We start from the raw sequence: 27,442 nt of genomic DNA on the forward strand, positions 1-27,442 counted from the left end.
GCTGGGCCCTACTGCCTGTGCTTGCCTCAGAGAGGTTGGTAGAGCTCCTGGCTGTTTTGGGGAGTAGTTTATGTCCTGACAGTGCTGCTGTTGGTCACCCTGGGGGCACTGAGCTTCGCAAGAGCACTTGGGTGCAAGGGCTGTGCCTCTCCTTGCAAACCCCTGCACACCTGAGCTGTGCTTCACATGTGGTTCCAGAGCAGCTCTCATTGGTGTGAAGCCAAATTAATGCTTTAGTTATTTCAGCTGGGAGCACAGAGAACTGGTGTCAGGAATCTCTCAGTGTCCATCTATGAGGTTTTAAAAGGTGTGTTCAGGCTGAGCTTGTGGGACAGGCTGGGATGCAGTCTTTGTATGTAGTCCTCTGAACAATTTGGAAAAGTGAGGGTGAAGCCACTGAAGTGAACAGCCACGCTCCTTTCTCCTGAAAGCCTCATTTTCCTTTTTCAGGCGTTGCTGGGAGCTGTCAGGAGCTGTAGGGATGGGTAGATTTAATCAAGAAGCTGTTCCAGCAGAAATGGCTGCACAGTGTCAACTTGAGCCAGGTATAACTTTATCCTAATGCAACTGGAGAGACTTTTTTTTTTTATTTTTCCTTGGTAGACTCCTGAAAGGAGATGGAATTTATGCTGAAATAGCTGGCAACAAGCTGCCCTGCATGCAGGGGACAGCATGAGGATGGAGTTTAGCTGGAATTGATCTGCAGTGTGTGTGAGCAATGATCCCACCAGCCCAGCAGGATTTGGGCTGGGAACAGGCAAGGTTAAACCCCCTGGCTACACCTCCACATCCAGAGGTAAGGCTGGATACAGAAACCCTTCTGTTATCAGTGTGCAGAGCTGTAACAGGATCCCTGCCCTGGCTGATAGTGCCAGAGTGCAGCTCTGCTATCGATGGGTGAAAGGCAGGAGCCTCCGGGGGGGGAGGATTGGGAAAAGCCTCCCTGCCTTTCCTGCTGGTTGGGAAGGAGGGTTGGTGTCAGGGTGGGAGGCAAGGGCAGGGAGGTGATCCGTTCCCCTCTTTGGGCCAGAAATGCTAAAGTGGCTGCTACAACTTTGGTATCTGGGGTTTTTAAAAGGATACTGAAAGCTTGGAAGGCATGTGGAGGGAAGGAATGCAAGAACTCGGTCGGCTTAGTGCTTATCAAATGAAGGACTGGGTGACTTAATTACACTTAAGTACTTTGCCAGATAACAAAGAGCACTTCAATCCTACAAAAAAAAGGCACAATGAGAGCTTGTCTGCAGGATAAAATCAGACCAATTGCAGCTAGAAATACTGTGCAATCTGCTAATGACTTCCACCCCAAAGGGGGAATTCTGTCTCCTGGTGGGATGGCAAGAATTGGCCAGATTTGTCTTGCATATTGACTAAACCAAGCACCTCACTTGGCTGGGAAAGACAGCCATGGGAGCTGCCAGGTGGGAAGGGAGGTGTTTCCCACCATGGAATGAGGGCAGTGGGCTCTGTTTTCAGCACTGTGAGGCTGCAGGATCCAAGTTCTGGGGTTTTGGACATCTGGCCAACACCTTTGTACTGGCTGTGACGAAGCAGCTGTGCAGGTAAGTGGGATGAAGGTCCTGCCTTGGTCTCAGCATCCACAAACTGGCGTCCAGAGCCTGTTCAGTGGGCCAGAGGCAGACCTGGTGCTCCTGAGCTTGCTGGAGGTGGTGGGTGGAAAGCAGCCTGTGCCCATATGAGACCAGAGAAATTGCTTCTGCTGGCTCTGTTTTTGCACTTTTAGTACTGCTGTTGGCATTAGAGGGGCATTGTATCCAGATTATTCATGCACTGTTAATAACTCCAGGCTGCTGTGTGCTGGATCTTGCTGTCAGTTGCACCCAGCACCTCAGCTATGCTGAAGCCAAGGGAGCTGTGCTGACAGATCTGAGAAAAGTCAGAATTTGATATTAAATAAATCTGCACCCGTTTCCAAAGCATGGCTATAGAGCAGGAACAGCGTGATCCCTGCTGCTGGTATAATTCCATTTAAATTATATATCTGCAGATGGAAAAGCTGCTGGTGGATCTGCCTACTGGTGTAGAGAGAAATGGAGCACCAGGCTGAGAACACCTGGTAATATAAGTTTTTGTCTTTTCTTTATGGACTGGAGATGAAAGTTTTGTGGGTCAAGCAGCTCTCCTGCTGCAAGGAGGTACCAGGGATTCCAAAGAGGATACAGGAGTGTGGAAGAGTCCACCTACCATGCTGCTCACCCTGTGCCTGCCCCGCTGCTGGAGAGACACCAGCTCTGAGCCCTGTGCATAGGAGAGAAATGGGACGGTGCAGCACCACTCTGGGATGGAAAACCTCCAGGGAAATATTGCTCTTGATGAGATCCATTTGCAAGAAAATAGAGTGCCTCTCTCTGGCATTGGAAATTCCACCTGCAATTGCAGCCCTGGGGCTGAAGGCTGCTTGGTTCCTCTTTCAGCTCTAGGAAGGCTCCAGAAATCTGATGGTGCCTTTGAGGAAGGATCCTGGTTTAATTAAGTTGTAACTGTTGGGAGGCCAGTGAGTAATTTCCTTTGTTAGCTGCTGCCTTGCTTGGGGAATGGCTCACCTTGTAATTAATGAAACCTCTCCCTTCTGTGGTGCATGGAAAATTGTCTGGAGACTAATGAAGGCCCAGACCCTTCCAGAGGTGCCCCTGCTGCTTAGGGACACCAAAGATGCAATTGGTTTTTGTGGGGAGCAGGCCATCTGGTAGCAAAGCAACCAGGTCCATAAACTGGATGTGTCAGCCCAAAGGGTAAATAATTCCTGGGGGAGAGTGGAGAGGTCTCCAAGAGATGTTGGAGGCCCAGGAGCAGGATTGCAGCTCTGGGACCTCACCATGTGCTCAGCTTTGAGTGTTGCTGGGTCCTGCTGCAGATCTGCTCCTCTGCCCAACATGGGTGACTGTCTTCATCCTACTTGTGTAAAACTGAAAATCTGAACATACCCACCCACTGCAGGTGGTGTTAAAGAGCAAGAAACCTCACAGGGGGAAGAGCCAAAGGCTCCAGTGTGGCGAGGTGAGGCTGAAACTCCCCACAGCAGGATGGAGAGCCTGGCTGGAACCCTGGGCAGTTTCTGTGGTCCCCAGGGTGATGGGCCTGTAGATCCAGCTGTGCAACCTGATGTTGATAAGGATTAAGTGCCACAGACACTCACATTGACTTCGGGTGTGGAGCTTGGAAAGCTCCTCTCTTTCATTGCTAATAATTCTCCAACCTAATTTCTCTTCCTCCAGACAAACCAACACGTTTCCCAGCAGCTGCCTGCTAAATCCCAAGCAGGTTTTGTAATTGGCCCCGTTTCCCTGGAAGCTCTGCCACAGCAAAGGAGATTTTGTCATCTTTTCATTCCTCAGGAAAGTTTTCTTTCTCAGTGAAGAATGAAAAAAGTTCATTCTGCCTTCAGTCCTTCCAGGTGTGGGTTGTGGGGCTTTCTGGGGCTGGAGGAACAGTTTATCTCTGTGTCCCCCACCCCACCTGCATTGCTAAATTCCTGATAATGCAGATAATCAAGAAGCATAAATATGAATTTGAGCTTCCCAAACTTCCTTTTTGGTTTTTGTAGGCAGAGCTACATTTGGGGCTCTTGCTGGTTTGCTGGGAGAGGGCCCTTTGGGTTGTGACCACTGGCTGCTGTCAGGGGCAGCTGTGAGGTTTTGGACAAATCCTGATTCTCTGGAGGAGAGACCATGTACACAGCAAATCCTTTTCCAGGAGTGTCCAGTCCATCAGAGACCTGCTGCCAAAAAGCTGCATTTGGGAGTTAAAGGGGAAGAATGTGATGGAAACCCTGCAGTTGTGGGCTGCAATGGCTGCAGGACTTTAATGTTGGCCTGTTTTCATCCTGGAGAAGGATCCTGGTGATCCTGATGTGCCTCTGAACGTGTTGTCAAAGGCAGCTGCAGCTCTGTGCTTCCTCTGCCTCTGGGATCTGCCTCAGGACAAGAATTTACTGGGAAACAGTGGAGAGTGATGGACCTAACCCTACTGCAACTTCAGAAAAGTGAGGCTTGCTGCCAGGGCCCTGTTTGCTGGGATGGTGTTGTGAACTCCCCGTGTGTGGAGATGCAAGGCTTGACTCCATTTTCACAAGGCTGGTTTATTATATCAATATATATATTATATTAAAATACTACATTAAAACTATACCAAAAGAATAGAGAGAAAAAGATCATCAGAAGGCTTGAAAGAACAAGAATAGAAATGCATAACAAAATCTTGTGACTCTCAGAGTCCGATGCAGCTGCATCTGTGATTGGCTCTTAATTAGAAACAACCAAGATGCACCAATCACAGATGCACCTGTTGCATTCCACAGCAGCAGATAGTTATTGATTACATTTCTTTCCTGAGCCCTCAGCTCCTCAGGAGGGAAAAATCCTAGCAAAGGATTTTTCATGAAATATCATGGTGACAGGATGGGATGTGTGCATGGGGGCTGCAGGCACCTGTGCCAGGCAACTGTGCTGCTTTTTCTTGGTGCATCCCATGCAGGCAGGGGTGCAGTCCTGTGGGGGATCCCTCCCTTACATTAGGGTGCCAGAGGCTGCTGGTTTTCCCTGGCAGCTCTCCATGGCTGAGAGCACAGGGAACACAGTGTCAGGTAAGAGCATCTCCTCCTGGGAGCCCGAAGGCTCACTCTGGATAAATTGGCAGTGCCAGCCCTCATGTTGCTGAGCAACTCTGGGGCAGCTGGCAGTGAAGGAGGGGGCTGTGAATTGGGGAAGGATCCACATCTGCTGGCTCTGATCAAGGTCCTGGCCCTGGGTGCAGACTGCAGCCTGGTTTGGCCACTTGTCTTAACTCGAGCTCTGGATGAGTGCTCATGGTGCTGTAAGTGTTCAGATTCCATCCAACAGTGTTTGCATGGTAATAAATCCCAGATCCTTTGGCAAATTTGATCTCACCTGGGGGCCTGTGAGAGCTGTTAACAGTGATGGGCTGAGGTGCTCTGCTGTCTCTCAGCTTCCTCCAGCTCTGCAGGATGGTGCCGCCTTTCCCCAGCCCATTTTGGGATCATGCCCAAGGAGGTGAGGAGCTCTGCCTCTTGGACTGCCTGTCCCAGCAGTGCTGCTGCTGTGCTCACAGGGAGTCCTGGGGCTCCAAGGAAGTGTCCTGGGGTGGGATTGGTGGTGCTGTGGAGGGGGACATCCCACGGGTGACCCCAAGGATGACAAACTGCTCTCCAAGGCCTGAGCCCTTCTACAGTGAAGAGAGAACTTCTAAACTTGCCTTGTTTCCCATTTGTCCTGTCTCAGGAAAGATAACACACTTGGGCTTGCTATTCTAAACCATTTCTAGCCTTGGGTGCCCCACAGCTTTGGACTTTAATTACTAAAGCTGAAAATCTGGTTCCCCTGAAGGGAGGTTCCCAAACAGAACCAAAGCCTGGCACTGCTGGGCAGTGAAGCTTCCAAAAGCCAAGGGGAGTTTCTCCGTGGGTTTGTGAGAATTACACTGAAGTCAGAAACTCACCTGTTACTGCTCTGCCTCTGTCAGAAAGGAGCCACTGTGGTGGCAGGAGGCTGGTTCAGAGCTTCCCTGGGGAGGGTGGAGGGGCACTGTGTGTCAGTGCTCCTGAGAGAGCCCAGCTGCTCCCTGGCCAGGGGTGGGACACAGCTGGGGAATCACTGCTCGTGTGCCCCAAGGTCCCAGGGGCCCTCACCCTGCCCCAGGCCTGGGATCAGCAGGTCAGTGAGGTCTGCTGCATCCCAAGCAGGCTGCAAGGCAAGGGCTGCCAGAAGGGAATACTTGGCAGGATGGGGTGAGAAGTGATGCTTCTGAAATCCAGGCTTGTGGCAGCCAGAGAGCTTCATCTGCTGCAGCCTGCCTGTGGTTGGAAGGTCGGTCACCCTGAGCTCTGTCCATGCTGATCCTCACCCAGGGGCTGGGGCTGTCCTGGCCACTGCCCCATCCCCCAGATCTGCTGTCCCAGCACTACCTGCAAGAAACCCCAGCAGCTCCCGCCATCATTTGCTGCTCCCTGAAACTCTTGTGTTGGTTTAGCATGTTGTTCCCAAAGGCTGATTTGAATGTTTTTAAGTGTTTTGGCCTCTGGTTTTGTTTGCCACCCACTCCCCTGACCTGCTTTGCACTGTGACTTTCTTCTGCTGGCTGCAGCCTGCAGTTCCCCAGCATCAGTCTCCATTAGGTGACACCTCTTTACCAACATTTACATGCTCTATGTACAATCAGTTAATTGCTGTGCAATTTCTCACCTAGGTGATTTATTACAAGCTGAACCAGTCACAGGCTATAGTAATTAATCTGCAAATTGAGCTTGCCTTTAAATTAAGCCATACATTATAGTAGCACCATGGGTAAATGCCAGGTCTTTGGATTTAGAAGGCAGTGTCACTTCTCCCACCAAAACAAACTATGGTGGCTTTAATGTGGCTTTCCTGTGTCACATCATCCCCAAACACTGGGAAGCCAAAGCAAAAATTAATCTTGGAGCACTGAGAGCAAAGGGTGAGTTCATTCAATTACTGGGAGCCATCAGCACCAGAAACCAACTTGCCATGTGAGGCAGGGCAGCTCATGCACCTAATCATAATCCCAAACTTTGCCTCTAATCCCCTGATGCTGGACTTGACTTAAAATAGCTTGAGAATATGGGAAAAAGAAGATTTAATTTTTCCTTGTTTTGCAGTTTCCAGAGGGCTGCATCTCTCTGATCCAGCTGGGAGAGTCAATAGGTCTCAAATGAGCAATGCTTGGTCTCAATTCCTCAGTGAACACCAAATGCCTTTTTGGTTTTCTGAATCTTTTAAGAGTGGGGGAGGAAACTACTGTCATGTGGGTGGGTCCGTCATTTAAAGAGGACAAAAGCTGCTGGGAACTGAGTGGTGTCAGCAGCTGGAAGTTGTGTTTCTGTAAAAACAGCCCTTCCAATGACATCTGTGATTGATCTAGGCTTTAAACCCTTCCTGCCTTTCCTTTTGCTTGATTTTCCCTTAAGTGAATCCTTTCAGAGATGATTGTTAATCTGTCCACATTTGAGCAGGGGGTCCCAGGGCTGTCTGTGCCGCTGAGCACTGGCCACACTGGTTCTCTGCCCCTGGCAGTCCCAGTGTGTGTGTGCCCCCCTTCTCCCTGCAGCTGGGAGCCAGCTCCCACCCATCCACTCATTAATCCTTTTCATTCCCTGCTCATTTGTTCACATCCTCTGCAGCGTGGGGAGAAAATTGCAATCCTGAAAACAAATAGGAATTCATCTTCTCTTTGGAAATAAAATCTGGTCCATTTAAGTGCTTTGTTCTCTTTGAGGTTTGCCTGTGTGCAGATGAGGCTGAGGTCTCCTGTAATGGAGTGGAAGCCTCAGTGCTGGGCAGGGACAAAGCAGGGACCCCATCCCTCCTCCTTTTGCATCTCTGTCCCTGTGCCTCCCGTGCTGAAGGGGATGAGATGTATTTTCCAGGGCAGATGGGTCACTTTTAATGAGACACCTCTGTGCTGCTCTGGCCTCTGGTGCACATGATTAAAGCAGAGAGATTTGCTGATTAGTTTGGGTTTTTTTGAAGGTTGGCAAGGTATTGTGTGGCTCCTGCCAGTGATGTTTGTTCCAGCCTGTGCTCAGGGGAGCTGCTGAGCTGTGGGTCCATGTTATTGCAAATCTGCCTGCCAGGACAATGACTCTTTTCCTGACTCTGTGGGAGCTCTGACAGCTCTGGAGGGGCCAGGATCCAAACCCAAGAAGCTGCTCCCCTCCTAGAGGCATGGGAGAGGCTCCTTGGATTCTTGGGAGGAGAAGGTGGCAGTGGCATCTCTCTATCTGCTGCCTCATTCAATCTGATCCCTTCTCTTCCACTTGTCCTTGTGCAAGTCACAAGCTTTGCCTGTAACTTTGCTGGAAGAGCAGACTTAATTCCAAGCAAAAGAGGCCCTGGAGCTCAGCCTGCCCAGCTCCCCATCACAGGCCCAGTGTGTATCTGTGGCTCAACAGGGTTTTCCTGAGCAGCTGAGCTGCTGTGACCTGAGCAAGGATGACTGTGAGCCCAAAGCTCCTGCTCTGTGTGGGGACATGGCTCCCTGGGGGAAAGGGACCCTGAGTCAGGCTCCTGGCATAAGGTTTGGGGAACTTGCTTTGTTGTGTGTGAGTGGAGGCTGATTTTTTTTATTTCCTCACAGAAAGTGGAATGATTCTGTTGCAGAAGTGGAATGGAATAAGTCTGCTCAGGTTGGATGTGAACAAGCTATTTAGCTCCTGCAGACCATTAAGTATCCTTAAAATGTAAGTTTCCCAATTTACAGAGATGTTGAGGTGCTCTGGAAGTGGTTTCTGCCTTCTAAGTGCCTCAGTTTAAAGTGAGCAGATCCTTGAATGGCTTCTCCCTGTCTCATACAAGGAATTTCTTTTCCATATTGAATAGGCTACATTTCCTGAAAGAAGAGCTTGTGAGAGTAATGAACTCTGGACACTGCTTATCTGCCTTTTGAAATAAAAATGCTTTTGGCCTGGAAGCCAAATGATATCTTGCACTTAGCAAAAATAACTAAAACATACTCCATCTCACATGTCATGTGCTCACAAAACTGCTCTTGATCCACCTACAAAGCTGGAATTGTTTACTGTGTGACTGACAGGGTTTAGTTAGTATCAGTTTCTGGAGGGCAATATAGTGAATTAAATCTTGCAAAGTGAGCTCAGGAGTCTTTGCTTTGGATTTTACCCTCATCCAGTCCAAGTGAAACAGTGCTGTTACTTCCCTAGGATGTAGCTTGCCTAATAGGATAAGGGATCCTGTTACCCAGTGCTGGCAGTCTGTCACTGCCTTCATCCTCCAGTGTGCTTGGAAAAGTGGATAATTTTGCCTGCCAGCCTGGGAACAATTTGTCTATCACAGTGCCAGAGAGGGAAGACCTCCAGAAGCCTGTCCCACCTCGCTGTCAGTGACGTGCTGGAGAGTCACCACTCCACGGTGACAGAGCCACTGTGACCCCCAAGGGGTCATGAGCCACTGCCTGCCTGCACAGCTGCTGCAAAGAGCACTGCTGGCTTTTTCCTTAGTCAAAACTTCCTGGGTTTGCTTTTTGCCACTGGAGTTCTCCATAGGCAGAAGTGAGAGTGTCCAGCTCGATCTGCATGCTGAAGTGAGCTGTTGTGAGCAGCCAGAGCAGGGTCCCCTCTGGAGGCTGCAGCAATGGGCCTGGGCTGGCCCCAGCAGAAAAAGGCATCCCTGGAGTTGTGCATTGCTCTGCCAGCTGGAGGCTAAAGCTCCTCCAAGCCTCACTGCTCTGCCTAATTCATCCCTTTGGACTCTGCATCTCTCACCCCTGCTTAAGGCAACAGCCCCCTGCTCTGCAGCCCTGGTCAGCACATCGGGGGAAAGTGCCATTTCTTGTTTAGAAAACACCAGCTGCACTAAAAACACCCCTGTCCCTGTGAGCCAGGGGTGGAGGGAGGAGCTGTGGGCTGCAGGGGCAGCAGGCTGCCCGAGTGACCGAGCATCAGCGCTGGTCCGTGGGCAAGGGTGGGTGGCTGCTGGCTCACACCTGAGCCACGGGGCTCCTGGCTGTGGGGAAATGTCCCCCCCACCTGGAGCAGGGGCAAGCAGGGGCAGAGGGCTGAACTGAACTTGAAATTTTCAATCATTTGGGTGTCCTTCCACAGAGGTCTCAGCAGGGGCTGCTGAGGTGTATCCAATATCCTTCTTGTGCGGCTGCTCAGCAAACTAGGGACTGGCCTGGGTTGGGTTCAGCATGTGCTAATTAATGTTTAGCTTTAACCACTACACAAATGCAGCTCTGTTGCCCAATCTTTAATGCAGGATGACCCGGTCCTGTTCAGCTGTGAAGGACTTTCCAGTTTTGCAGCTCTTTAAGGATAAAGAACATGAAAGGCTGAGCTTTAATTGTGCATTTAAGTCTCTTGAAAAAGATGCAGGTTGAAGTAGAGACTTGGGAGGATGAAGTGCCTTGCTGCAGGGACAGCTGGTTTGGCAGGCTGGTGCTTGGGGTTTCTACAGAGAGATCAGAGCTTGTTGCCTTGCAAGGTTAAAATTGGCTGAGGAGCTACAGCTGGGCAGGGTCTTTATTTTGGCTGGAAGGTGGAAATAGCTGCTGAGGCCATCTCCTTCCTCCACTGTCTGCAGCAGCACTGCCAGGCTGCTTCTCTTCCCCCACTTTAACTCACGAGAGAAATTAGTTTCTGGAGCTGTTTCTTGCTGTTTCTTCTGAGAAGTGGTAAAATGCTAATGGGAAAATACAACATTTCCCCTCACCTGTCCTCTTAATTTTGAGTTCAAATGCATTCAGGCTCCTGGGAGGAAGAGCCTCTGCTGTGATAGTCTGTCTTGGTATTTAATTTAATGCAATTTCATGGCCTGTCTCAAAAGGTCTTATTAACAAGGTGGGTGTGAATTCAGTGTGAAGGCACTCGAGCAGCACTGCCTCCAGCAGCAGCGTGCCTGGCCATGTGGTTCTAGTCCTGGTCTAGCTGTCTGGTTTGATTTTTAGCTGCTCCTGCCTTGTTCTTCAGAGGCAGCTTCCCTCTCGAGGTGGAGGAAATTATATGAGATCCAGGGGAGAGATTTGTCATGCCCAGCACATACCCCACCAATGCTGAACCTGTTATGGCAGAGCTAATTGCCAGAGGGTTAAAATCCCATCACACCTTGACCAAGAGTCAAGGAAAAGAACCCAGAATGACTGGTGGTTGTAGGGTGGTGAGTGGGTGGAAGAGACCCCACAGGCACCGTCCAGGGATTTGGAGAGCTGGGAACCTGCTGATGTTTGTCCTTGTAGCCCCTGAAAGGCTGAGGAGAGCTGTGGAGGAGGAAGGATACTGCCTGTGCTCTTGGGTTATATCTGGTGTCAAGGCTGATGCTGCTGAATCCTTGGGGTCTGCAACACTGCAGGCATTAACTGGAACAAGTCATGTATTAATGCTGTAATCATGCCCAAAAGCCAGAAAAGGGATGCAGGATGGGAATTGTGTCTGACACACCAATAAGGTATAATGATCCTCTGGGCTGCCAGCCTTTGCTGTTCAGGAAGAGGAGAGGAGGGAAAAAACAAACCCCAGGAGTCTGTATTAAAGCAGCAAATGTGCAGGGGCTGCTTCTTGGGCAGGGTGGGGGCACTTGGCACTGAGATGAGCTTGCTCAGCCCTTCTTGTGGAGCTGAGCTGCCTCCCAGTCAGGGAGGAAGAGCTGTGTGGATGCACAGAGGGTGTCACTGGCAGGGGATCCAGGCTGGGGAACACTTCAGCTGTGGGCTGGAGGTGTGGGAGGCAGCGTGACCAAACCCCAGCACCTCACAGCTGTGTTTGCTGCCCTGGCTTTGTGTGAAACCCCAGCTTCTGGGAAGAGATAACAACTGATAACAGCATCCAAAGGGAGATCTATTCTCTTCTGTAATGACTCACTGGTGCAGTCATGGGCTCCTTGCTGCCTGCTGCTCTGCCTAAAAGGATGGTTAATATGCTCTGTGCAGGCACCACTAGTTTGCATCCCTTACCCACTTTGTTATTGGTGTAACTGCACCCAGCTGCAAATTAATTGGGACTTCATTGTCCCAGAGCAAATTGCTTGCAGATGTATCATAAATTTGAAGACAGTGAACTAGACTGGGGTGGTGCTGGGTGTGCTTTACACCACTCTGCATCAAAGTGATTGGCAGTGCTGGGAGGGAGGGAGGGTGGTGTGCTCCAGAGCAAAGTTATCCCAGCCCTGAGTGCCAACAGCCTTGCTCAGGGAACCTGAGAGGAAGTAAAAATAGGAAGAGGGTGGCTCTGGCTAAGCTTTGAAATGAGCAGCTCTTTGTGGAAGTATCGTGGTGTCCTTTGTCATCTCTTTCTTCTGCATGGGGGACTGGGGTGCCCTGGGAGCTGGGATTGATCCCTGTTCCCTGTGGGACTGAGAGTCTCACTGTGCCTGGGCTGGAAGTGCTCTGTCCTGCACGTGCAGGCTGCTTCTGGAGCTGGTTTTATCTTCACCCAGCACAAGCCTAGCATGAGTGGAGTATTCCCTCTTTTCACAGCATCAATGACAGCATAACATCAACGATCTCTAATTAATGATATGTTGAAAGCTCAAGGCTAAGGCAGCAGGAATTAATATCCTTGAGACCTGTCTAGTTCTGCCTCTTCTGACACCTCCTAATTTTCCATGTAAATTGGCTTATGGATCTCTGGCTCTGAGGCTGTGTTGTGTGCTGGGGGAGTCTGGCGTGTCTGCTAGGAAATTATCCAGAGTAATGGTAGGGTTGTAATTGTGCTGTAGCTATTCAGATCTGCCTCCCCTGTGTGGACACCCTCTATGTGACTATCTGAATAATCACTCATTTAGAGGAGTTTCACATGCATTTCAGGTTTGTTAAATGCTCCATGCCAGCGTGTGTGTGCACAGTTGTGCCCATAATAAAACATCATGTTTAATCCTTCTCTTGTATTGACTCAACCGTGCATGAACAGCAGGGACAGTTCTTACATACACACCTAGAAGAATAAGGCCAGGCTTCAGCTTATCCAAGCAAAGTAAATAAACCCAGAATTGTGGAGGAAGTAAATAAAGGTGTGAGCACAGCTGCAGGCAAATCCATTCAAAAGGTATTGATTTGCTCCATTCTGGATCTGTTAGTGTACACCACAACAGGCTGAAATCTGTTTCTGACTTCACAGGAAATCAAATGTGGGAGTTGATTTTTTTAAAAATAATGTTGCAATAAGGAAAAAAAAAAGCTGTACAGGTAATTTGTTCAGCAGAAATTCACTCAGCAGGCTGAAATCTGTTTCTGGCTTCACAGGAAATCAAATGTGGGAGTTGATTTTTTTAAAAATAATGTTGCAATAAGGAAAAAAAAAAAAGCTGTACAAGTAATTTGTTCAGCAGAAATTCACTCATCTTTTAAATTAGAAAAGGTTTATTGACTGGTGTGTTTTAAGTGCTGATGATTTGAGGACTGTGTAGCACAATGAGAATTTGTCCCTCCACACAAATGTAATAAATAAAAACAAAGTGTGTTTTTATATATAGAGTTCCTTCATGATACAGGTTTGCAATTGGAAAGTTCCCTCAATTTGCACACTGCAGTGCAAATGGGAAAAGATGGGAACCATAGAAACATCAATAATAAATCCCCAGAAGAAAAGGCAACTTTGGTGAAACAGTGTCCCTGCTTGACCCTGAAAGATGCTTATGGAAACAAACCTGTGGGAAGCTGGAGTCACAGCCAGGTGTGTGCCAGCCCTCAGGGGATGCAGATGTCCCTTTCAGGTTCAGGTGTGTGCCAGCCCTCAGGGGATGCTCAGGGGATGCAGATGTCCCTTTCAAGTGCAGCCCAAAAAAGGCTGGCAACTGCTTTTAGGTAGAGGTGTATGAGGGCAGGGGCCTTTCCTAAACCCAGGACACAGCATGAAGTGTTCATTCAGTTCAAGCACCCAACTTCTGCAGTACCTCAGCAGGGATGCTCTAAGCACCAGCTTCACTCTGACCAGTTAAAGTGTTTTTGTCTGTCAGGGAGGAAATGAAAATGTGCAGACCAGAAACTCTTACAGGCCCAGGAAGGATGTTCCATTCCTATGCTAGATGGTTGTGTTGCCAGCATCCCCTTGCTGACATGTTGTGCTTTGTTGGGTTTGCTTTGCTGTGTGGGGTGTTTTGGCAGCAGCATGGCCAGGGAATGCCTGGTGGGGGAGCCTGGACAGGTGCTGAAACCCCTGTGCCAGTTGGACTGAAAAATTGTAAACAGCCAAAATCAACTGTCCTGCAGAGCCACTAACAAGGCAAACAGAGTGCAATAGATTTTGGTAAAACTTGCTTCTGGTTTTAAACAGCTCAATAATTCTATTCTCAGAGTGTGTTTGAAGAGCTTGGAATTGACTGTGAGGGTTTTTTAATTTTATTCCCTAAGAGAAAGCAGCAGGAGCTAACTTCTGGAGATGGTATATTTAAAAAGAAGAAACCCCACAAATTCTTTCTTTCATAAAGAACAAGGAGATTGTTTCCCTTTGGCTACCCTTCCCTCAGTGCTGAATGTCTTGCTCTCTGAATGTCCAGTCCCCATTGCTCCTTCTGGAGCTTAGAACAATCCTCCCAGGGGTGCTGCTCACTTCTCTTGACTATTTCCACTCCCCAGGTGGCACAAACAGTGCTGACTCCTCTCTTTGCCAAGTCCTTAGCTCTTCCCTGTCTTTTCCTTCCCACTGCCTGTATCATCACCCTTGGCCATGGATCTTGTTTAAAGGTATCTCACTCCCTGTTACTTGGTAAAAACTGTCCAGCCTTTTCCAGATGACACAGCCAGGAGCCACCTCATTGCTGTCAGTGCTATCCCAGATTCCTCCTGTGCAGGATTTCCAAGTCAAACCCAGTTTGAGTAACACAGCCCATTTCTAGCTCATCATCAAGGCGAGGAAGGAGTAGATTAAAGAAACTATGGAATTTAGAACTTGATCCATCTTCCATCCTCCAAAGTTATCCCATTCCTCTTTAAAGAAGGGATTAAACACTCCTGGAGAACACAGCTGGCAGATCTAGGTATCCCAGCTCCTTCCTGGCTCCTGGAATCTGTTTTCTGTGAGCAATTCTGTACATTAGCTGTAAGTCACCCTGTCTTGTACTCATCTGAAGCAACACTCACTGCTGGGCCATCTCCCCCAGCCCAAGGGATGTATCTGAGATCTTTGAGGCTTTTAAATAAGCACATTTTAAAGGATTAGGACCATGAGGTGATTTGGGGAGATTAGAGGAATGGAGGTTGTGCTGTGTTTAACACACCAAGGCTCAGCTGCTCTGCCTGGCCCCTGGTGCTGCAGCTCCTCAGCAGCTTTGGTCTGTCACTGGTGGCTTTGTCTTTCCTTGAGCCACCCACTGCTCTCTCCTGTTTTCCTTTCCTCTACTTAAGGACAGTCAGGATAAGCAGTTGCTTTTCTCAGCAGTACTGAAGATTTTATCTGAGACAACAGCCCACACTTTCCAAGGATAAAATGATCCTCCTTATTCTCCTGTCTCCAGCCTTCATCTGAGGTTTGGGTCATAAATACTTGTAAAACATCTGAAATTTTTAGACTCGGGAACTAGAGGACAGCAACACGTCATCTTGCCTTCTTAGCAGCTCATTTTGGTAGTGAAATCAGAGCCCTGAGTCTTAGGCAGCCAGAAGAAGCTTTTGGCATGACTCAGACCTTGTTTGTCTTGGCTTTTCTCTAATCCCAAATCATTAATCTCAGGGGAAGCAGTGGTGAGTGAGAGGAGGCTCTGGATTTCCCTGTGGCCGAGGGATCTGAGGCTGCCTGTGCCCCTGGGAGCTGGGCAGTGCTGGCAGTGCCTGCTGGGTGCCCTTGTGTAGGGTGCCATCCTTTGGTACCCACACCCCTTGGGAGGTTTGGCTGCTTTGGTCCCAGAGCATGTTCCAGGCAGGTTCCCTGGTTAACTGTTGTTGAAGGTGTCAGGGTGAGTCTGGAGACAAAATAAAGGCGTGTTTAGGTCTTTATGATGTTCTTCTTATGAGAGACAACTGCCCAGCTCAGCCTCTTCTTCCATCCTGTAGCCTTCAGAGCTCCAGGAGAGCTGGTAGGGCCAGAGAGAAAGGCAGAACCTGACTGTATCCAGCACAGCCCTTTTCCCAGCTGCACACAAAGCTGGTCTGCTCCTCTCCCCACTAAAGCCAGGAGTAATTAGCTGTGCTGTGGCAATATAATGAACAGTGGGGCTGGATTTGCTGGGTAAAGCCTCCCTCAGCACACAGGAGACATCTTAATTAGCCTGATTGGGCCACTACATGGTTGATGGGGAGATGCTGGCATGTTGTTTTTCTTTTTTTTTCCTTTTACTCTGAGTCTGAAAGTGTCAGGAAAAGGGGGGGGAGGGGGTGCAGTTCATTAAAATCCTCCCAAGAAAGACACATGATTTATTTCTCACGGAACAATCGATGTTTCCCATGCTGCAGAAAGGCTGAATATTAATTACAGCAAATGAGCCCTTTCTCATTGAGCTGCCAGTGTTTGTTCTTAGACCTGAGCCCCCCAGTACTGACTGGGGGCTGTGGCTGGCACAGCCTGAGAGCAAATGTTCATGTGCTTTCTTCAGTGGCAGCAGTTGGCTGAGGAAAAATATCTGGATCTGAATGAAAGCAAAGGGCTTGTTCTAACTCTCAGAGGTGACATTTTACTCTTTTCTTTTTTCTTCTCAAATAGTTTCTGTGTTGATAACATAACAAATGTACAAGTCCAGAGCACTTGAAGGTCTAAGATGAAATCCTAGCTGGAATCTAGGTGGTTGTAACCAGTTGACCTTTAAGGAGAACAAAAGTGGGCGGGAGTTAAGTCCCCAAAAGGTTTAGTGCAAATTGAAATTTAGTCTTAATTCACAAGCTGAGAGGAAGGAGGACAGGGAGCCCTGATGTGAACAGTCTGCTCCTTTCACAATCTCTTTCAATATCATGGTGGGAGGGACCTGGCTGCTGGAGAAGGTGCACCTCCAAGAGCAAAGTTCCTAAAGGAGTAAGTCAATAAGAACTTTTAGAAACTCTCATCAATGATAACTTCACCCACTGTTTCCATCCCTCTGCTTATCCCTATTGAGTCCTCTGTGCCAAAATGTGCATGAAAATGTTAGAATTTGCCTTTCTGTGTTCAAGCCCCATGGGAGAAGGGGGTAGAGGATTGGAGGCTGGAGTAGGATGTGGGTGTGAGACATCCTGCTCCTGGATGAGGCAGGAGCCTTCCTTGCTGTGGCTGCCTAAGGAGAGCTCTGCTCTCTGCCCTGAAGGGTCTGGTGGGGCAGGGAATGGCAGACCAGTGTTTCTGAGCATTTGTAGGAAGATAATTGTAAGAGCTCCTCCAGACTTAGCAAAGGCAACCGAGTAGTAACTAAACACAGAATAATTAAATTGATGCCACTGACTCTCAGGCTGCCTACTCTGTGAGTGGAGACCTGCAGGGGACACAAGAGCACAGGTTGGAGGGAAGGGCTGACTCATTTGTTAACTCAATTCCAAGTGGAAGAAAAGAGGTTTAAAGCTTAAACAGGGACACACTCCAGTTTTGGTTTAACTAAAGCTTGGGAAAATCATTGCCCCAAATGCATTTCTGTGGATCCAGATCCCATTGCAATGCCGTGCTGGATGATGAACAGTTGGTGCCTGGAGTGGGATCTGCTCCCTGGGGTGCTAAAAACCCCCTCAGTGCTGTGGTGCCAATTCACCCCTGGTGTTTTGGGCAGAACCTGGCTCTCATTTCCAAAGGACTGACCCTGTGTGGACCTGCAGGACGAGGCCTTGAGCCCTCGGTGGTGCTTGTGCTGCTCAGCTGCAGTGCGTGGGCAGGGCGAGGCTGACGCAGTGACTTGGCTTTGGAGGAGCAGAGCAGGGACCCAGGGAGCATGGACCTGACTCCAGCAGTGTCTAGGGATGGTGAGAGGTCCTGAGGTGACACCCTGAGGGCTTCTCTGGTGTGTTTGTCCTCAGCACTCCTGAAGTGCCTCTGGAAGCACTGCTCCGTGCACGGCCACGCTGAGGCCGCTTCTCACGGGTGGCTCTGCAGTTGTTGGAGCCCAGCTCTACCCTTTGGGAGGAACCAGTGCTGCTGCTGTCCCTGAGCCAGACTGGGACAGCAGGAGTGGTGCTTTCCATAGCAAGGCAGCCCTCCTGGTAGAAAGATGTGACAGGAACGATTATTGTGTCCTATAAGATCACAGGAGCTGTTTCCCAAAGAGGATGTGGATAGGGATAAAAGCTCCGAGCTGGTATCCTCTCTCTCCCATGCCCTTCTGCAGTTGTGGTCCACATCTCTTAGCAAAGTTTTTCCCCCAGTTCAGTGAGTTCCCTGTTCAATGCAGATTCTGGAGACTGGAGGAGCCTGTCACTGGGAGAATGGGGCTGAAGATGAGACATCCTTCCCCCTTTACTTCTCCCCTGTGGCTGTGTTTCGTTTTTGCTGCCTCTCCCCATCCTCACAGCAGGGATGGAGCCAGTGGAAAGGCTGTGGGGGTTTGGCTGTGCTGCTTTGCTAACAGGGGGTGAGCAGGGCAGGGCATTGTTGTGTGGTCCCTGCATCTGGCAGGAGGATTTAGGAGAAGTGAGTTTAGGGCTGGGTACGTATCTGTACCTGCCACGTGGCTCCTCTCCCACCGGTGAGTCTGCTGAATGAAATGCATTCAATTAGCAGCCCAGGAGGGCTGAGAAACAGGATTAGTCAGGCTCTGGCTGTGTCCCAGGGGCCAGTGAGTCACCCCACCTTTCCCTTCTCCCCACCCTGCAGCCTCCATCCGTGTGCTCCATCACGGCAGTTTTCTCCTGGGCAGGTTTGGCTGTGCACAGACTTCAGGTGGAGAGGGGTGTCCAGGATGTCACCAGCTGTGCCCCGGGGAGCTCAGCTCCAGGGATGGCTTGGCAGAGCTGTGACTGGGGGAAGGCAGGACTTTGTTTTACTGCCTGTGGGGACACAAGGAGGTGGAGAGTGGAGTAGAGGTAACAGAGAAGGGTGAGCTGGGGACTGAATCCTGCCACAAGCAGCCAAGGATGGGTTTGTCACTAGGAGGGAAAGTAGGAGTAAAAGTAACTGGACCATCTGCCCTTTTGTGAGAGTTTATCAAGAGCAGAGCTGTGACATGTGGCTTCACTTGCACCTCTGAGGACAATGAGGGGAAGAGGAGGGGCTGGAGAGTGAACCCATCTGTCGCCCTGCTGTCTGACAAGGCAGCTCACAAACACATGGGAGAAGTGCTGGCAAAATGAGCAGAGGAAATTTGTCTCCTCAAGCATAGCAGGCTGTTGATCTGAAAAACCAGATTGAATAGTTTTTCTACCACCCTTTGGTTTTGAGGGTGTTTTTCCCCTGTTTTTTCAGCTGGATTTCCCTTTGATTTCTCCCAGGATAGAAATGTGTATCTATCGCTGTGTATGGGAAGCAGCACTGCTGGGAAATGAGCTGCCTTATCTCTGCCCTTCTCACGGTGCCTCTCGGGCAGCCCTCGCAGCACTCCGGCCTCTCCATCCTTGCACGAGTAGCTGGGCCCTTCCCTACTTTGCAATTCCCTTTATTCAGGCTCTGCCCTTGGTAACCAAGGCACTGAGACAGGAGATCACATAATAAATACAAAGAGCAGAGGGACAAAGGGGTAAAGCTGAACACAAACCAGAATGTCAATGGACTCTCTGAGTGAATAAAGCCAGCTCTGAAAAAGTTGGGAAAGGGATAGGATGTTTGGAGGAGGTTACACCAAGGTGCACAGAGTGTGTAGCTCCTGGAAGGCCTTGCCTTATTGTCCAGGTAGAGTGACACCTCTGAAGGCATTTGATCATCAGGTTTGCTCCTAAGGACAGGCTTTTGTTCACCTTGCCCTGTGCTTTGGGGTGATTTTGGGAAGCTGACAAAAGTTATATGCTGGCTGTGTTCTTTGCTACTTTGCTTCCTATCTGTGCCTTTCTTCCTAGCCTCTCCATACATACACAGGTGTCCATATCCTTGTCCTCTCAGGGAGTATTTGTCACACTTTTATGGATGTACATGGGAAGGGAAGGACCCCACAGTCAGTATTTTAGCATTTGGACTAGGAAACCCCTTCAGGACAGGCAGGAGAAACATGAGTGAACGAAACCATGAGCCTTTGCAGGGTAGTGGGAAGGGGCACATGCTTCTCCTGGGACACTGGCTGACTGGAAGCTTTCTCCGTGGTGTTGGGACCAGTCTCTCCAGTACAGCTTTCCACCTCACACAGATGAGATCTACAGGACTTCAAGCTGGGAAGGTGCCTGTGTTGTGGTCAGTGTTGGTTGGACTGGTGTGTTGACTTCAGTGTGATGAGATCTGGGAAAGGTCTGCCCCACAAACCCCTCCTGAGTGCTGCACCAGTCGGTGCTGGGGTGGCCTCCCTTCTTGGTTAGCCCACTTGCCCCTGTGGTTTTTAGCTCATGGCTTGGCCATGCCGTTCAGATCGACTCACTTCAGATGGGAACAGACTCGTTCGACCATAAACACCTTTACTGTGTAAGCAAGATAATATCTTCAATGTACTGCTCTCTGCCAGAGCCCTGATATCTCAGGCTGTTTTCACCTCTCATACTTTCCTTATGGCTGGCACTAGAGGAAGAAACACCCACCCAGTCATTACCACCTCCTTTCCCAGAAAAGTGTGCCAGTTCTTCCCTTCCCTGCCTCTTGGGAGAAAGGTAACACAATAGCTTCCCTTGTCCCGAGGGCAAGTCTGGCTGGCACAGCACACATCCTCCTCGACCTTCGCTCCATCCGAGCCCTTCAGGGAGAGTACTGACCAAAGAGCAAAGCAGCTCCGTGAAAAACAGCAGGTGAAAATTCCTGGCAGTTAAAACGGAGCAAAGACTTTTGAGCCATAAAGCTTGAAAGTTCTGCAGGTGTCTGGCTTTGTTGGCTGGGGAAACGCAGGCGAAAAATCCACAAGATCATCTCAGTCACAGTCTGATGTGCTGGTTTTGACAGAGCCTGGAAGAAAATACAGAGAGACCCTGTCCTGAGGTTTGTCCAATGACTCAGAAGGCAACGTGCTGCATCTGATGGTGTCAGAGGTGCTGGTGCTGCACACCTGACTGCTTTGATCGCCAGAGGTGAGCGAATGGCTGTGTGCTCTCTGCAGGGTGTAGCCTGAAATATTGACTGTACTTGAATGCACTTACAAGTGTGATGTGTGTACTTGAATGCACTTACACCTGTGAGAGTGTGTGTGTGGCTTAGGACACCCTGTGCAGGTGACCAGTTTTGCTTTGGAGCTGAGTAAGGGTGAAATTCTGTTCTCAGCATATCGTGGGTGGCTGGTGGCGTGAAACCCTAAGTGTGGTATAACAAATTCCTTTGGACTGTTTGATCTTTTTAATTCTTTAAATTAAATCCATCTACAGTAACCCGTCCCTCCATGTCTGACAAAGTGGTGAACAATGCCTGCGTGGTCCCTGTGGAGCCCAGCACAGGCTGTCGGTGTAATCCCTGCTTTGAGCTGATCTCTGCTGTCTTTTCTCTACTTTATAATGAGCAGAGTTACTTCCTAACCTCCGACTGTTAAAGCTGCATATGCAACACACAGACATTTAATTTTCCCTCTTTTAACTTAGTGTAAAGCATTTGTTATTTTTGAGGAAGCTGCATAAGCAACTCTGCTTCCCCTGAGCTGCTTTTTCACAGCTTCTCGCTCCACAGATTGTGATTTTTAGTCCTCCTTAAAACCCTCTGCCGGGGGTTCCCCAATGGCCGTGCAGACTGTGAGGCACAGGAGCAGCATGAAGAACTAGCACTGTGAAAATCTGCTCATTGGCATGAAAAACCACAAAGCTGGTGTTAGCAGCAGCAGTTTTGAGAATTCTTTGGAGTCCCTTGAAGCAGTGTGATTATTATGTGTCTTATTTTGCTTGAAATATTTGGGATTAGCATCAAAATGAGCCAGTTCTTGAAGTGTTTTGGTTGCCAAACAATAAAGCCCACTGGAGGCAGATGGGGCTGGACTGAAAAGCCAAGCAACAGGGTTGCGTGAGACTTCTGTCCCCAAGATCTCTCTGCTGTGTGCTTCTAGAATATCGGCACAGCCAGCAAAGTCCGCAGATTACTTAAAAAAAAAAAAAAAAAAAAAAAAAGACATTGTGGTTCAAAGGTTCAAGTTTGAATGAAGAAGCTCTATGTTGACAAGCTGCTTAGGAACCCTGGTTGGGCCAAGAGATGAGGAATCATTGGGCAGTGTTGTTAGAGGTTTTACTCTTGTAGGGTGAATATTCCCCCCAGAAATCCTTTCTGTCCTTTCCTCTCTTTTCCATTCATCCTCTTTGGGGGCCCAGTGGTGGCGGAGTCCTCCTGTGCAGGGTGAAAAACGGCAGCACACAGAATCTCACAGGCTGGGAACAGTGCAGGAACAGAGTAATGGAAAAGATAGGCACCTGCATTTTGGAGGTGGAAGTTTGTAGTCCATAGGCATCTCCTAGACTTGCCTGAAGCTGCTGCTCCTCCATCAAATCCCAGATCCAGAGGCTTTCTTCTGCCCTCCCTTCAGAGTGCCCTAGTGAACAGCCACAGTCACCGGCAGCGAGCGTGGGGAAAAGTCCTCCTGAAACTGAGTCTGCTGGGTGGATTCTGACGCCAGCTTCAGGCACACGCTGGCCTCTGTCATGCTGTTGTTGTTGGCAGAGCTGCTGTTGCGACAGGGCTCTTTGGTGGGGCGAATGGCCACCAGGAACTGGCGCTTGAAGGTCTCGCTGAGGGCGATGTAGAGGAAGGGGTTGAGGCAGCTGTTGGCGTAGCCCAAGCTAATGGCAAAGTCGTAGGCGTAAAAGAAGGCCATGGATGGGGTGTCGATGCCCAGGTGAACAAGCTGGAGGATGTAGAAGGGAGCCCAGCAAATAAAAAAGGCGGAACAGATGGCGACTGCCATTCGGGTGACCTTCTTCGTACGCACCCGGAGACTCCTCTGGGGCAGCGGGACCACGGTGGTGGCCATGTGCTGGAGGATCTTGAAATAGACCACGCAGATGATGACCAAGGGCACAGCAAAGGCCAGCATGAACTGGTAGAGGGTGAACCAGTAGATGTCGGTCTCTGGGTTGGGGAGCAGGAGAGCACAGCGCACAGTCCCGTCCTCCAGGGGCATGAGGCCTGCGTACATCCACACGGGAATGATGGTCAGGAAGGACAGGAGCCACACCAGGCAGATGACGAGAGCCGCAACGCACGGCGTCCGAACGTAGGTGGACTTGAGGGGGTAGACGGTGGCCAGGTAGCGGTCCAGTGTCATCACCGTGAGGATGTTGGTGCTGGTGATCTGGCTGTTTGTGTCCAGGGCGGTGATGATGGTGCACAGGGGAGCTCCAAAGTACCACGAGCCGTTGCCTAAGAGCTGGTGGATGAGGAAGGGCATGCCCAGGAGGAAGAGGAGGTCCACAATGGAGAGGTTGAAGATGAAAATATCAGGCACGGTCTGCTTGCACCTCAGCTTCTTCTTCTTGACGATAGTGAAGATCACAATGAGGTTCCCCATGATGCCCAGGAAGCAGATGATGCTGAAGAGACTGGGCATGATCACATTGGTGTGTGGTGCTGGCTTCTCTGCTACTGCCAAAACAAACCAAAGCAGTGAGTGCAACCCAGAGACAACCTCTTTACAATTCAGTGTGCTTGCCCTGTCCTGCAAATGGACCCATCCCCATCAAAAACATAGATTGGAATGATTTTTAATACCCTTTCCAGCACTTGGAGAGGCTAAGCTGGGGATTTGGCACTTCCTTCTCTGCCTCTCAGTACGTGCAGCATGTCCAAACCTGGCTATGTGCAGGCATCTTTCCTCAGCTCTCCCGATGTTCTTCTGTCCTGCTCTGCAACTCCCCAGCCCTTTTTTGAGGGACTGACCTCTGGCTGGCATGCCTCTGCATTCACCAGCACCTGACAGTGTTGAGAGTAACTTTTATTCCACGGAGTGAAATGGCTTTAGCTGTTTTTGAGGGGAGTGGATGAGGCAGCTTGTGCTTCCCACACTGGAGAAGTAAAGTCTTTCTGTGGGTGCCAAAATCTGGATAAAGTCAATGCTCAAGCTACTGTCAGAATGCTTCAGTTTATCTGTTGTATGGTATGAGACACAGAGTTCATTGGCCATGCAGGCAGACACCTCATGCTTATCTGTATTGTGAGATCTGGGACTGTACCCTGGCTGTGTCCCTGTTCTCCTACCAAGGTTAGGTCAGAGAACATTCTTCTTTCCATCTTGCTTCCCTGCCTCTCTCCCTTTCTCTAGTGTCTTTCCTACAAAGAAATCTAAGTATGTAGCCAGACAAGGATTGGGAGTATGTTTCAGAGGAGCCCTTCAACAGGGATTGTCTAGGAGAAAAACAGCTTAAAGCTGTCTTTGAGTTCTGGATGTGGGTGGATTTCCAAGGCAAAATTCTTGCCTGATAACACTTAGCTTATCCACACCAATGCTTGACTGTTGCTCTTTGGGGTGGGACCCCCAAACATAATCATTGGCCTTGTCCCTCACTTGGGTGTAAAATCACATTTTGAAGCCACAAGCTCTTGGGCACAGGAGGTGGTGTCGAAGGCAATGCTGGTGGTGTTCTCTGTTCTGCAGGATTCCTGTGTGCTGAAGTCTAAAACAGCCTTTCTTAGCTGAGGAAAATCTCCTTTCATCTCATTATTCCTTTCCTATGAGACCTGGTGGGTTTTTTTTCTAGGAAATGGTTTTGTGTGAGTTATTTATGTTACAAGGACTGTGCGTGACAGCCCCTCAGCCTAGGCTGCCTTTCATTGAATTGCAGATGATTCAATGTGCTGCTAATTGGAAATGTTTTCAGTCACTGAGCTGTTCCATCTCCCTAGCAGCAGAAGTGGGGAAGCCTCCTCCAAAAGAACCTAGGGAAATCTTGACAATTAGATTAAGTGGAAAAACAGATACTTCAGGTGTAGTCTTTGCCAAAGTGGTGTCTGTTTGCTGAAGTGGTATTTGCTGACTTTGACCTCTGGAATTCTTGAGTACAAACTTCCCCACATTTACTTTGGTGTGACAGAGAAGTTTGACGGAATTAGCAAGATAACTGGGGCTACACTGCTGGCCTGTGGCTGGAAATGTGTGTGCCATAAATCAGTGCTCTTAGAAGTGGCCATGATGAGCTGCCACTGGCTCAGTCCTTTTGGCATTAGGTAGCAGCGAGCTTAGGCATGAACAAGGCCAATGCCAGAACCCAATAAAGCAGTTCCTGCACCATTTTATTGGGAAGCCTCTCTGCAGGTGTTGGAAAGCAGCCAGTGAGGCACAGGAGAACTAGCAGGGGCCTGAAGGTGGAAGCCAGGCTTGGCTGATAAGACAAAAAAAGCCTTGTCCAGACCATTTGTGGGGGGTTTAAGTGGTCCCTGTTCCTCCTGGTGGCCCATTAATGCAAGGAAATGTACCCTGCTATGAGATTTTTAGTAGATAACCTACAGCCATCAGCACCCTCTTGAAATCTGAGACCCTTGAGCATCCAAAGATATCTCAAGCCTCCTTAATGCTGGAAGATGGAGGACTAGAAACTGGAAGATGATGATTCTGGTCCTGCAGTTCTGCATAGAACTGTTATGAATTCTGATTTCCTTTCTTTTAACCACAAACTCTATGAGTGTGGTTGGAAAGGATTCTTGGAGCGAAACATAAATGCCACATGGTTAGCTGGAAATGGGGACAAAATGTCCCTTTCCTGCTGCACAATCGATACAGTGCTCATGGCAATTCCATAACATTTGGAATGAGCTCACCAGCCTCAAAGCAGGATGTGTGCAGGCCCAAAGGCTTTGTGTGAGAGGTGGGCTGTGCAGTGCTGTAGCACCCGTCCTGCTGATGCTGTCTGTACCAGCAGGACTTGCATGAATTATTAGCTGCACTAATTTGAAGCTGAAGTTCATGTGTTTTATAGGCTGGAGTCAGAAGAGCACATATATCAAATACTCAAAAGTTCTGTCTTTTCTAAAGACTCTTTCATCTTGAGACATCATTGAATCTGAATTTTCAGTACTGCTTTTGTGCATATCCAAGTGAACACATTTTGTATTTAAGTAGCTACTTCAGGCATTGATTTGTCCTTGTTTGTAGGTCTGTGGCTGCCCTGATATTTTTTTCTTAAAGTCCCAAAGGGGCTGCACTATGTGAACTGAATGAGGACTGGGCTAATTTTTTTTCTCTAAGGTACTTGTCGTTCTAAGCCATACCCTGATGTGTAAGAGACTTCGTCTTCACTGCTTTTTGGAAGGAAACCACACTTTCAGAAAACCACACTTTCAGAAAACCACACTTTCAGAAAACCACACTTTTGGTTTCTAAAGAATTGTGCTGGTGCAGAAAGAGTCAAAAACCACATATAAACCACCTTCTGTTGAAGAGCTTCATCAGCTTGAATCATTGAGAACTCTATTGCATTACCCTAAACTATTGATTTGAAAACAGGGTCGTATGGAGAAAACCAGCAAGGCTCTCTACATCCCTCTCCAGCGCTGTCTCATCTTTTCCATGCCTCCCTCCCTGTCTAGCCTGGTTCCTCCCTTCCCAGCAGCCAGGACCTGCGGGCTGCTGGAGTTTGCTGCCCGGCAGCCAACAGGTAGCGGCTGGCCCCGAGCGGTGCGGCGTTCCGGAGCGGGGCCGGGGTCCCGCAGCCCCGGCTCCCCGCCCGTGCCCCCGGCGCTGTCCGCCCGCGGGTGCTGAAGGCGGCACGGCCCGGGCGGGGCGCGGGGGGTCCCACCCCAGCCCCCGTCACCCCCAGCCCCTCCGAGCCGCCGTCCGCGCTCACCTGAGCCGTTCCGAGCCTCCGGCACCGAGAAGTTGCGGGAGGAGTTGCCGGGGGCCATGGCAGCGAGCGCCGGAGCGGGGCGGGGAAAGTTGGGCAAGTTCCCCCGGCGGCTCCGCGGAGGGACGCGCCGCTCCCCCGCGCCCTCCCGGCGGGAGAAGAGGAGGAGGAAGGAGCCCTCCCAGAGCCGGCCGGCAGCGGCTGAGGCTCGGCTGCGCTCGGTTCCGCTGCCGCCCGCCGAGCCCGGGCGGGTTCTGACATCAAGGAGCAGCTGACTCGGGCAGACGCGCCGGGGGCGAGCATCCCTCGGCGCCGCCGGTGGGAGGGAAGGCGAGTGCGGACACGGGGGCTGGGCAGTGCCCCTTCTCATCACACCCCTTCTCATCACACCCCAGGGATGGCTGGCATCTGTGCCCTCCTGGTCACAGCCAGTCTGCGCTCGCCGGCGTCAGGACTGTCAATTTTTTTTTTTCTTCTTCTTTTAAGTAGCTCTGGTCTGCCTTCGGTGTGTATTTTTCTCTTTACAGACACACGAAGTTTTCATCCCCGAGTCATAGGCACAGCCCCAGTGGGGCTGAAGGATGTTAAGGAAGCAAATTACCCACTGAAAACTGTTGCTTTCACCCTCCGCCGCCTCTAACTCCAATTCTAACCTGAGATACTTCGCTTGTAATTAATTCTCTGCTGTTTTCTGCTGTTCTGCTGCTTGCCACAGCTCATTTGCTTCCTAGCTCAAGAAATTAGCTCTGTTGCTAGCTCAGATTTTATTTGTCTTCTATTTGCTTTAAAAATACTAGGCAAGGACTCCCTTGGGTTTTGAGAAGCTGTTTTATTCCTTTTCTTTACCTTGCCAGAGCTGTATCCTGTGCTTTTCTGTGGCTTTGAGCTGATGATTGTCTTGTGCTCCTGGCCGCTGTTTATACATGAGATGGATTCCTCCATTACGGTTTGATAAATCACTCGTTACCAAGGCAAACAGATCGTTCTGTACCTCGGAGCACTTCCTGGACTGAAAAAAACCCATGATATCATGTCAGAAGCCTGTGAGAAATCCAGCAGCAACAGGCAGGGTTTTCTCTGTGGCAGAGCACAGTGCAGTGGATATGGTTTGCTTTATAAAAATGACATATGTCTGTCTGGAAATCTCCCCTGCTTCTGTATCTTTCTTTCTGTAGTTGTAAAGGCTGGCATCAACTGCAGAAGACATTTTTTGGAACTTCATAATTCTGTAGGAATCAATCTGTAC

At 49.6% G+C, this 27,442-nt stretch overlaps 1 protein-coding gene across 1 annotated transcript; it reads right to left on the reverse strand.

Moving 5' to 3' along the window:
* Nucleotides 1-21,950: 21,950 nt before the first annotated feature.
* On the reverse strand, nucleotides 21,951-26,257 carry LOC121338396 (melanin-concentrating hormone receptor 1-like). Its single transcript, XM_041409317.1, has 2 exons — nucleotides 26,200-26,257; nucleotides 21,951-23,005 (listed from the first exon to the last, which is right to left on the reverse strand). The coding sequence occupies exons 1-2, from the start codon at nucleotides 26,255-26,257 to the stop codon at nucleotides 21,957-21,959; spliced, it is 1,107 nt and encodes a 368-aa protein (XP_041265251.1). The 3' UTR covers nucleotides 21,951-21,956.
* Between the last annotated feature and the right edge of the window lie 1,185 nt (nucleotides 26,258-27,442).

This window comes from Onychostruthus taczanowskii, unplaced genomic scaffold, assembly GCF_017590055.1.
Source record: "Onychostruthus taczanowskii isolate IOZ18803 unplaced genomic scaffold, ASM1759005v1 scaffold30, whole genome shotgun sequence".
NCBI lineage: Eukaryota > Metazoa > Chordata > Aves > Passeriformes > Passeridae > Onychostruthus > Onychostruthus taczanowskii.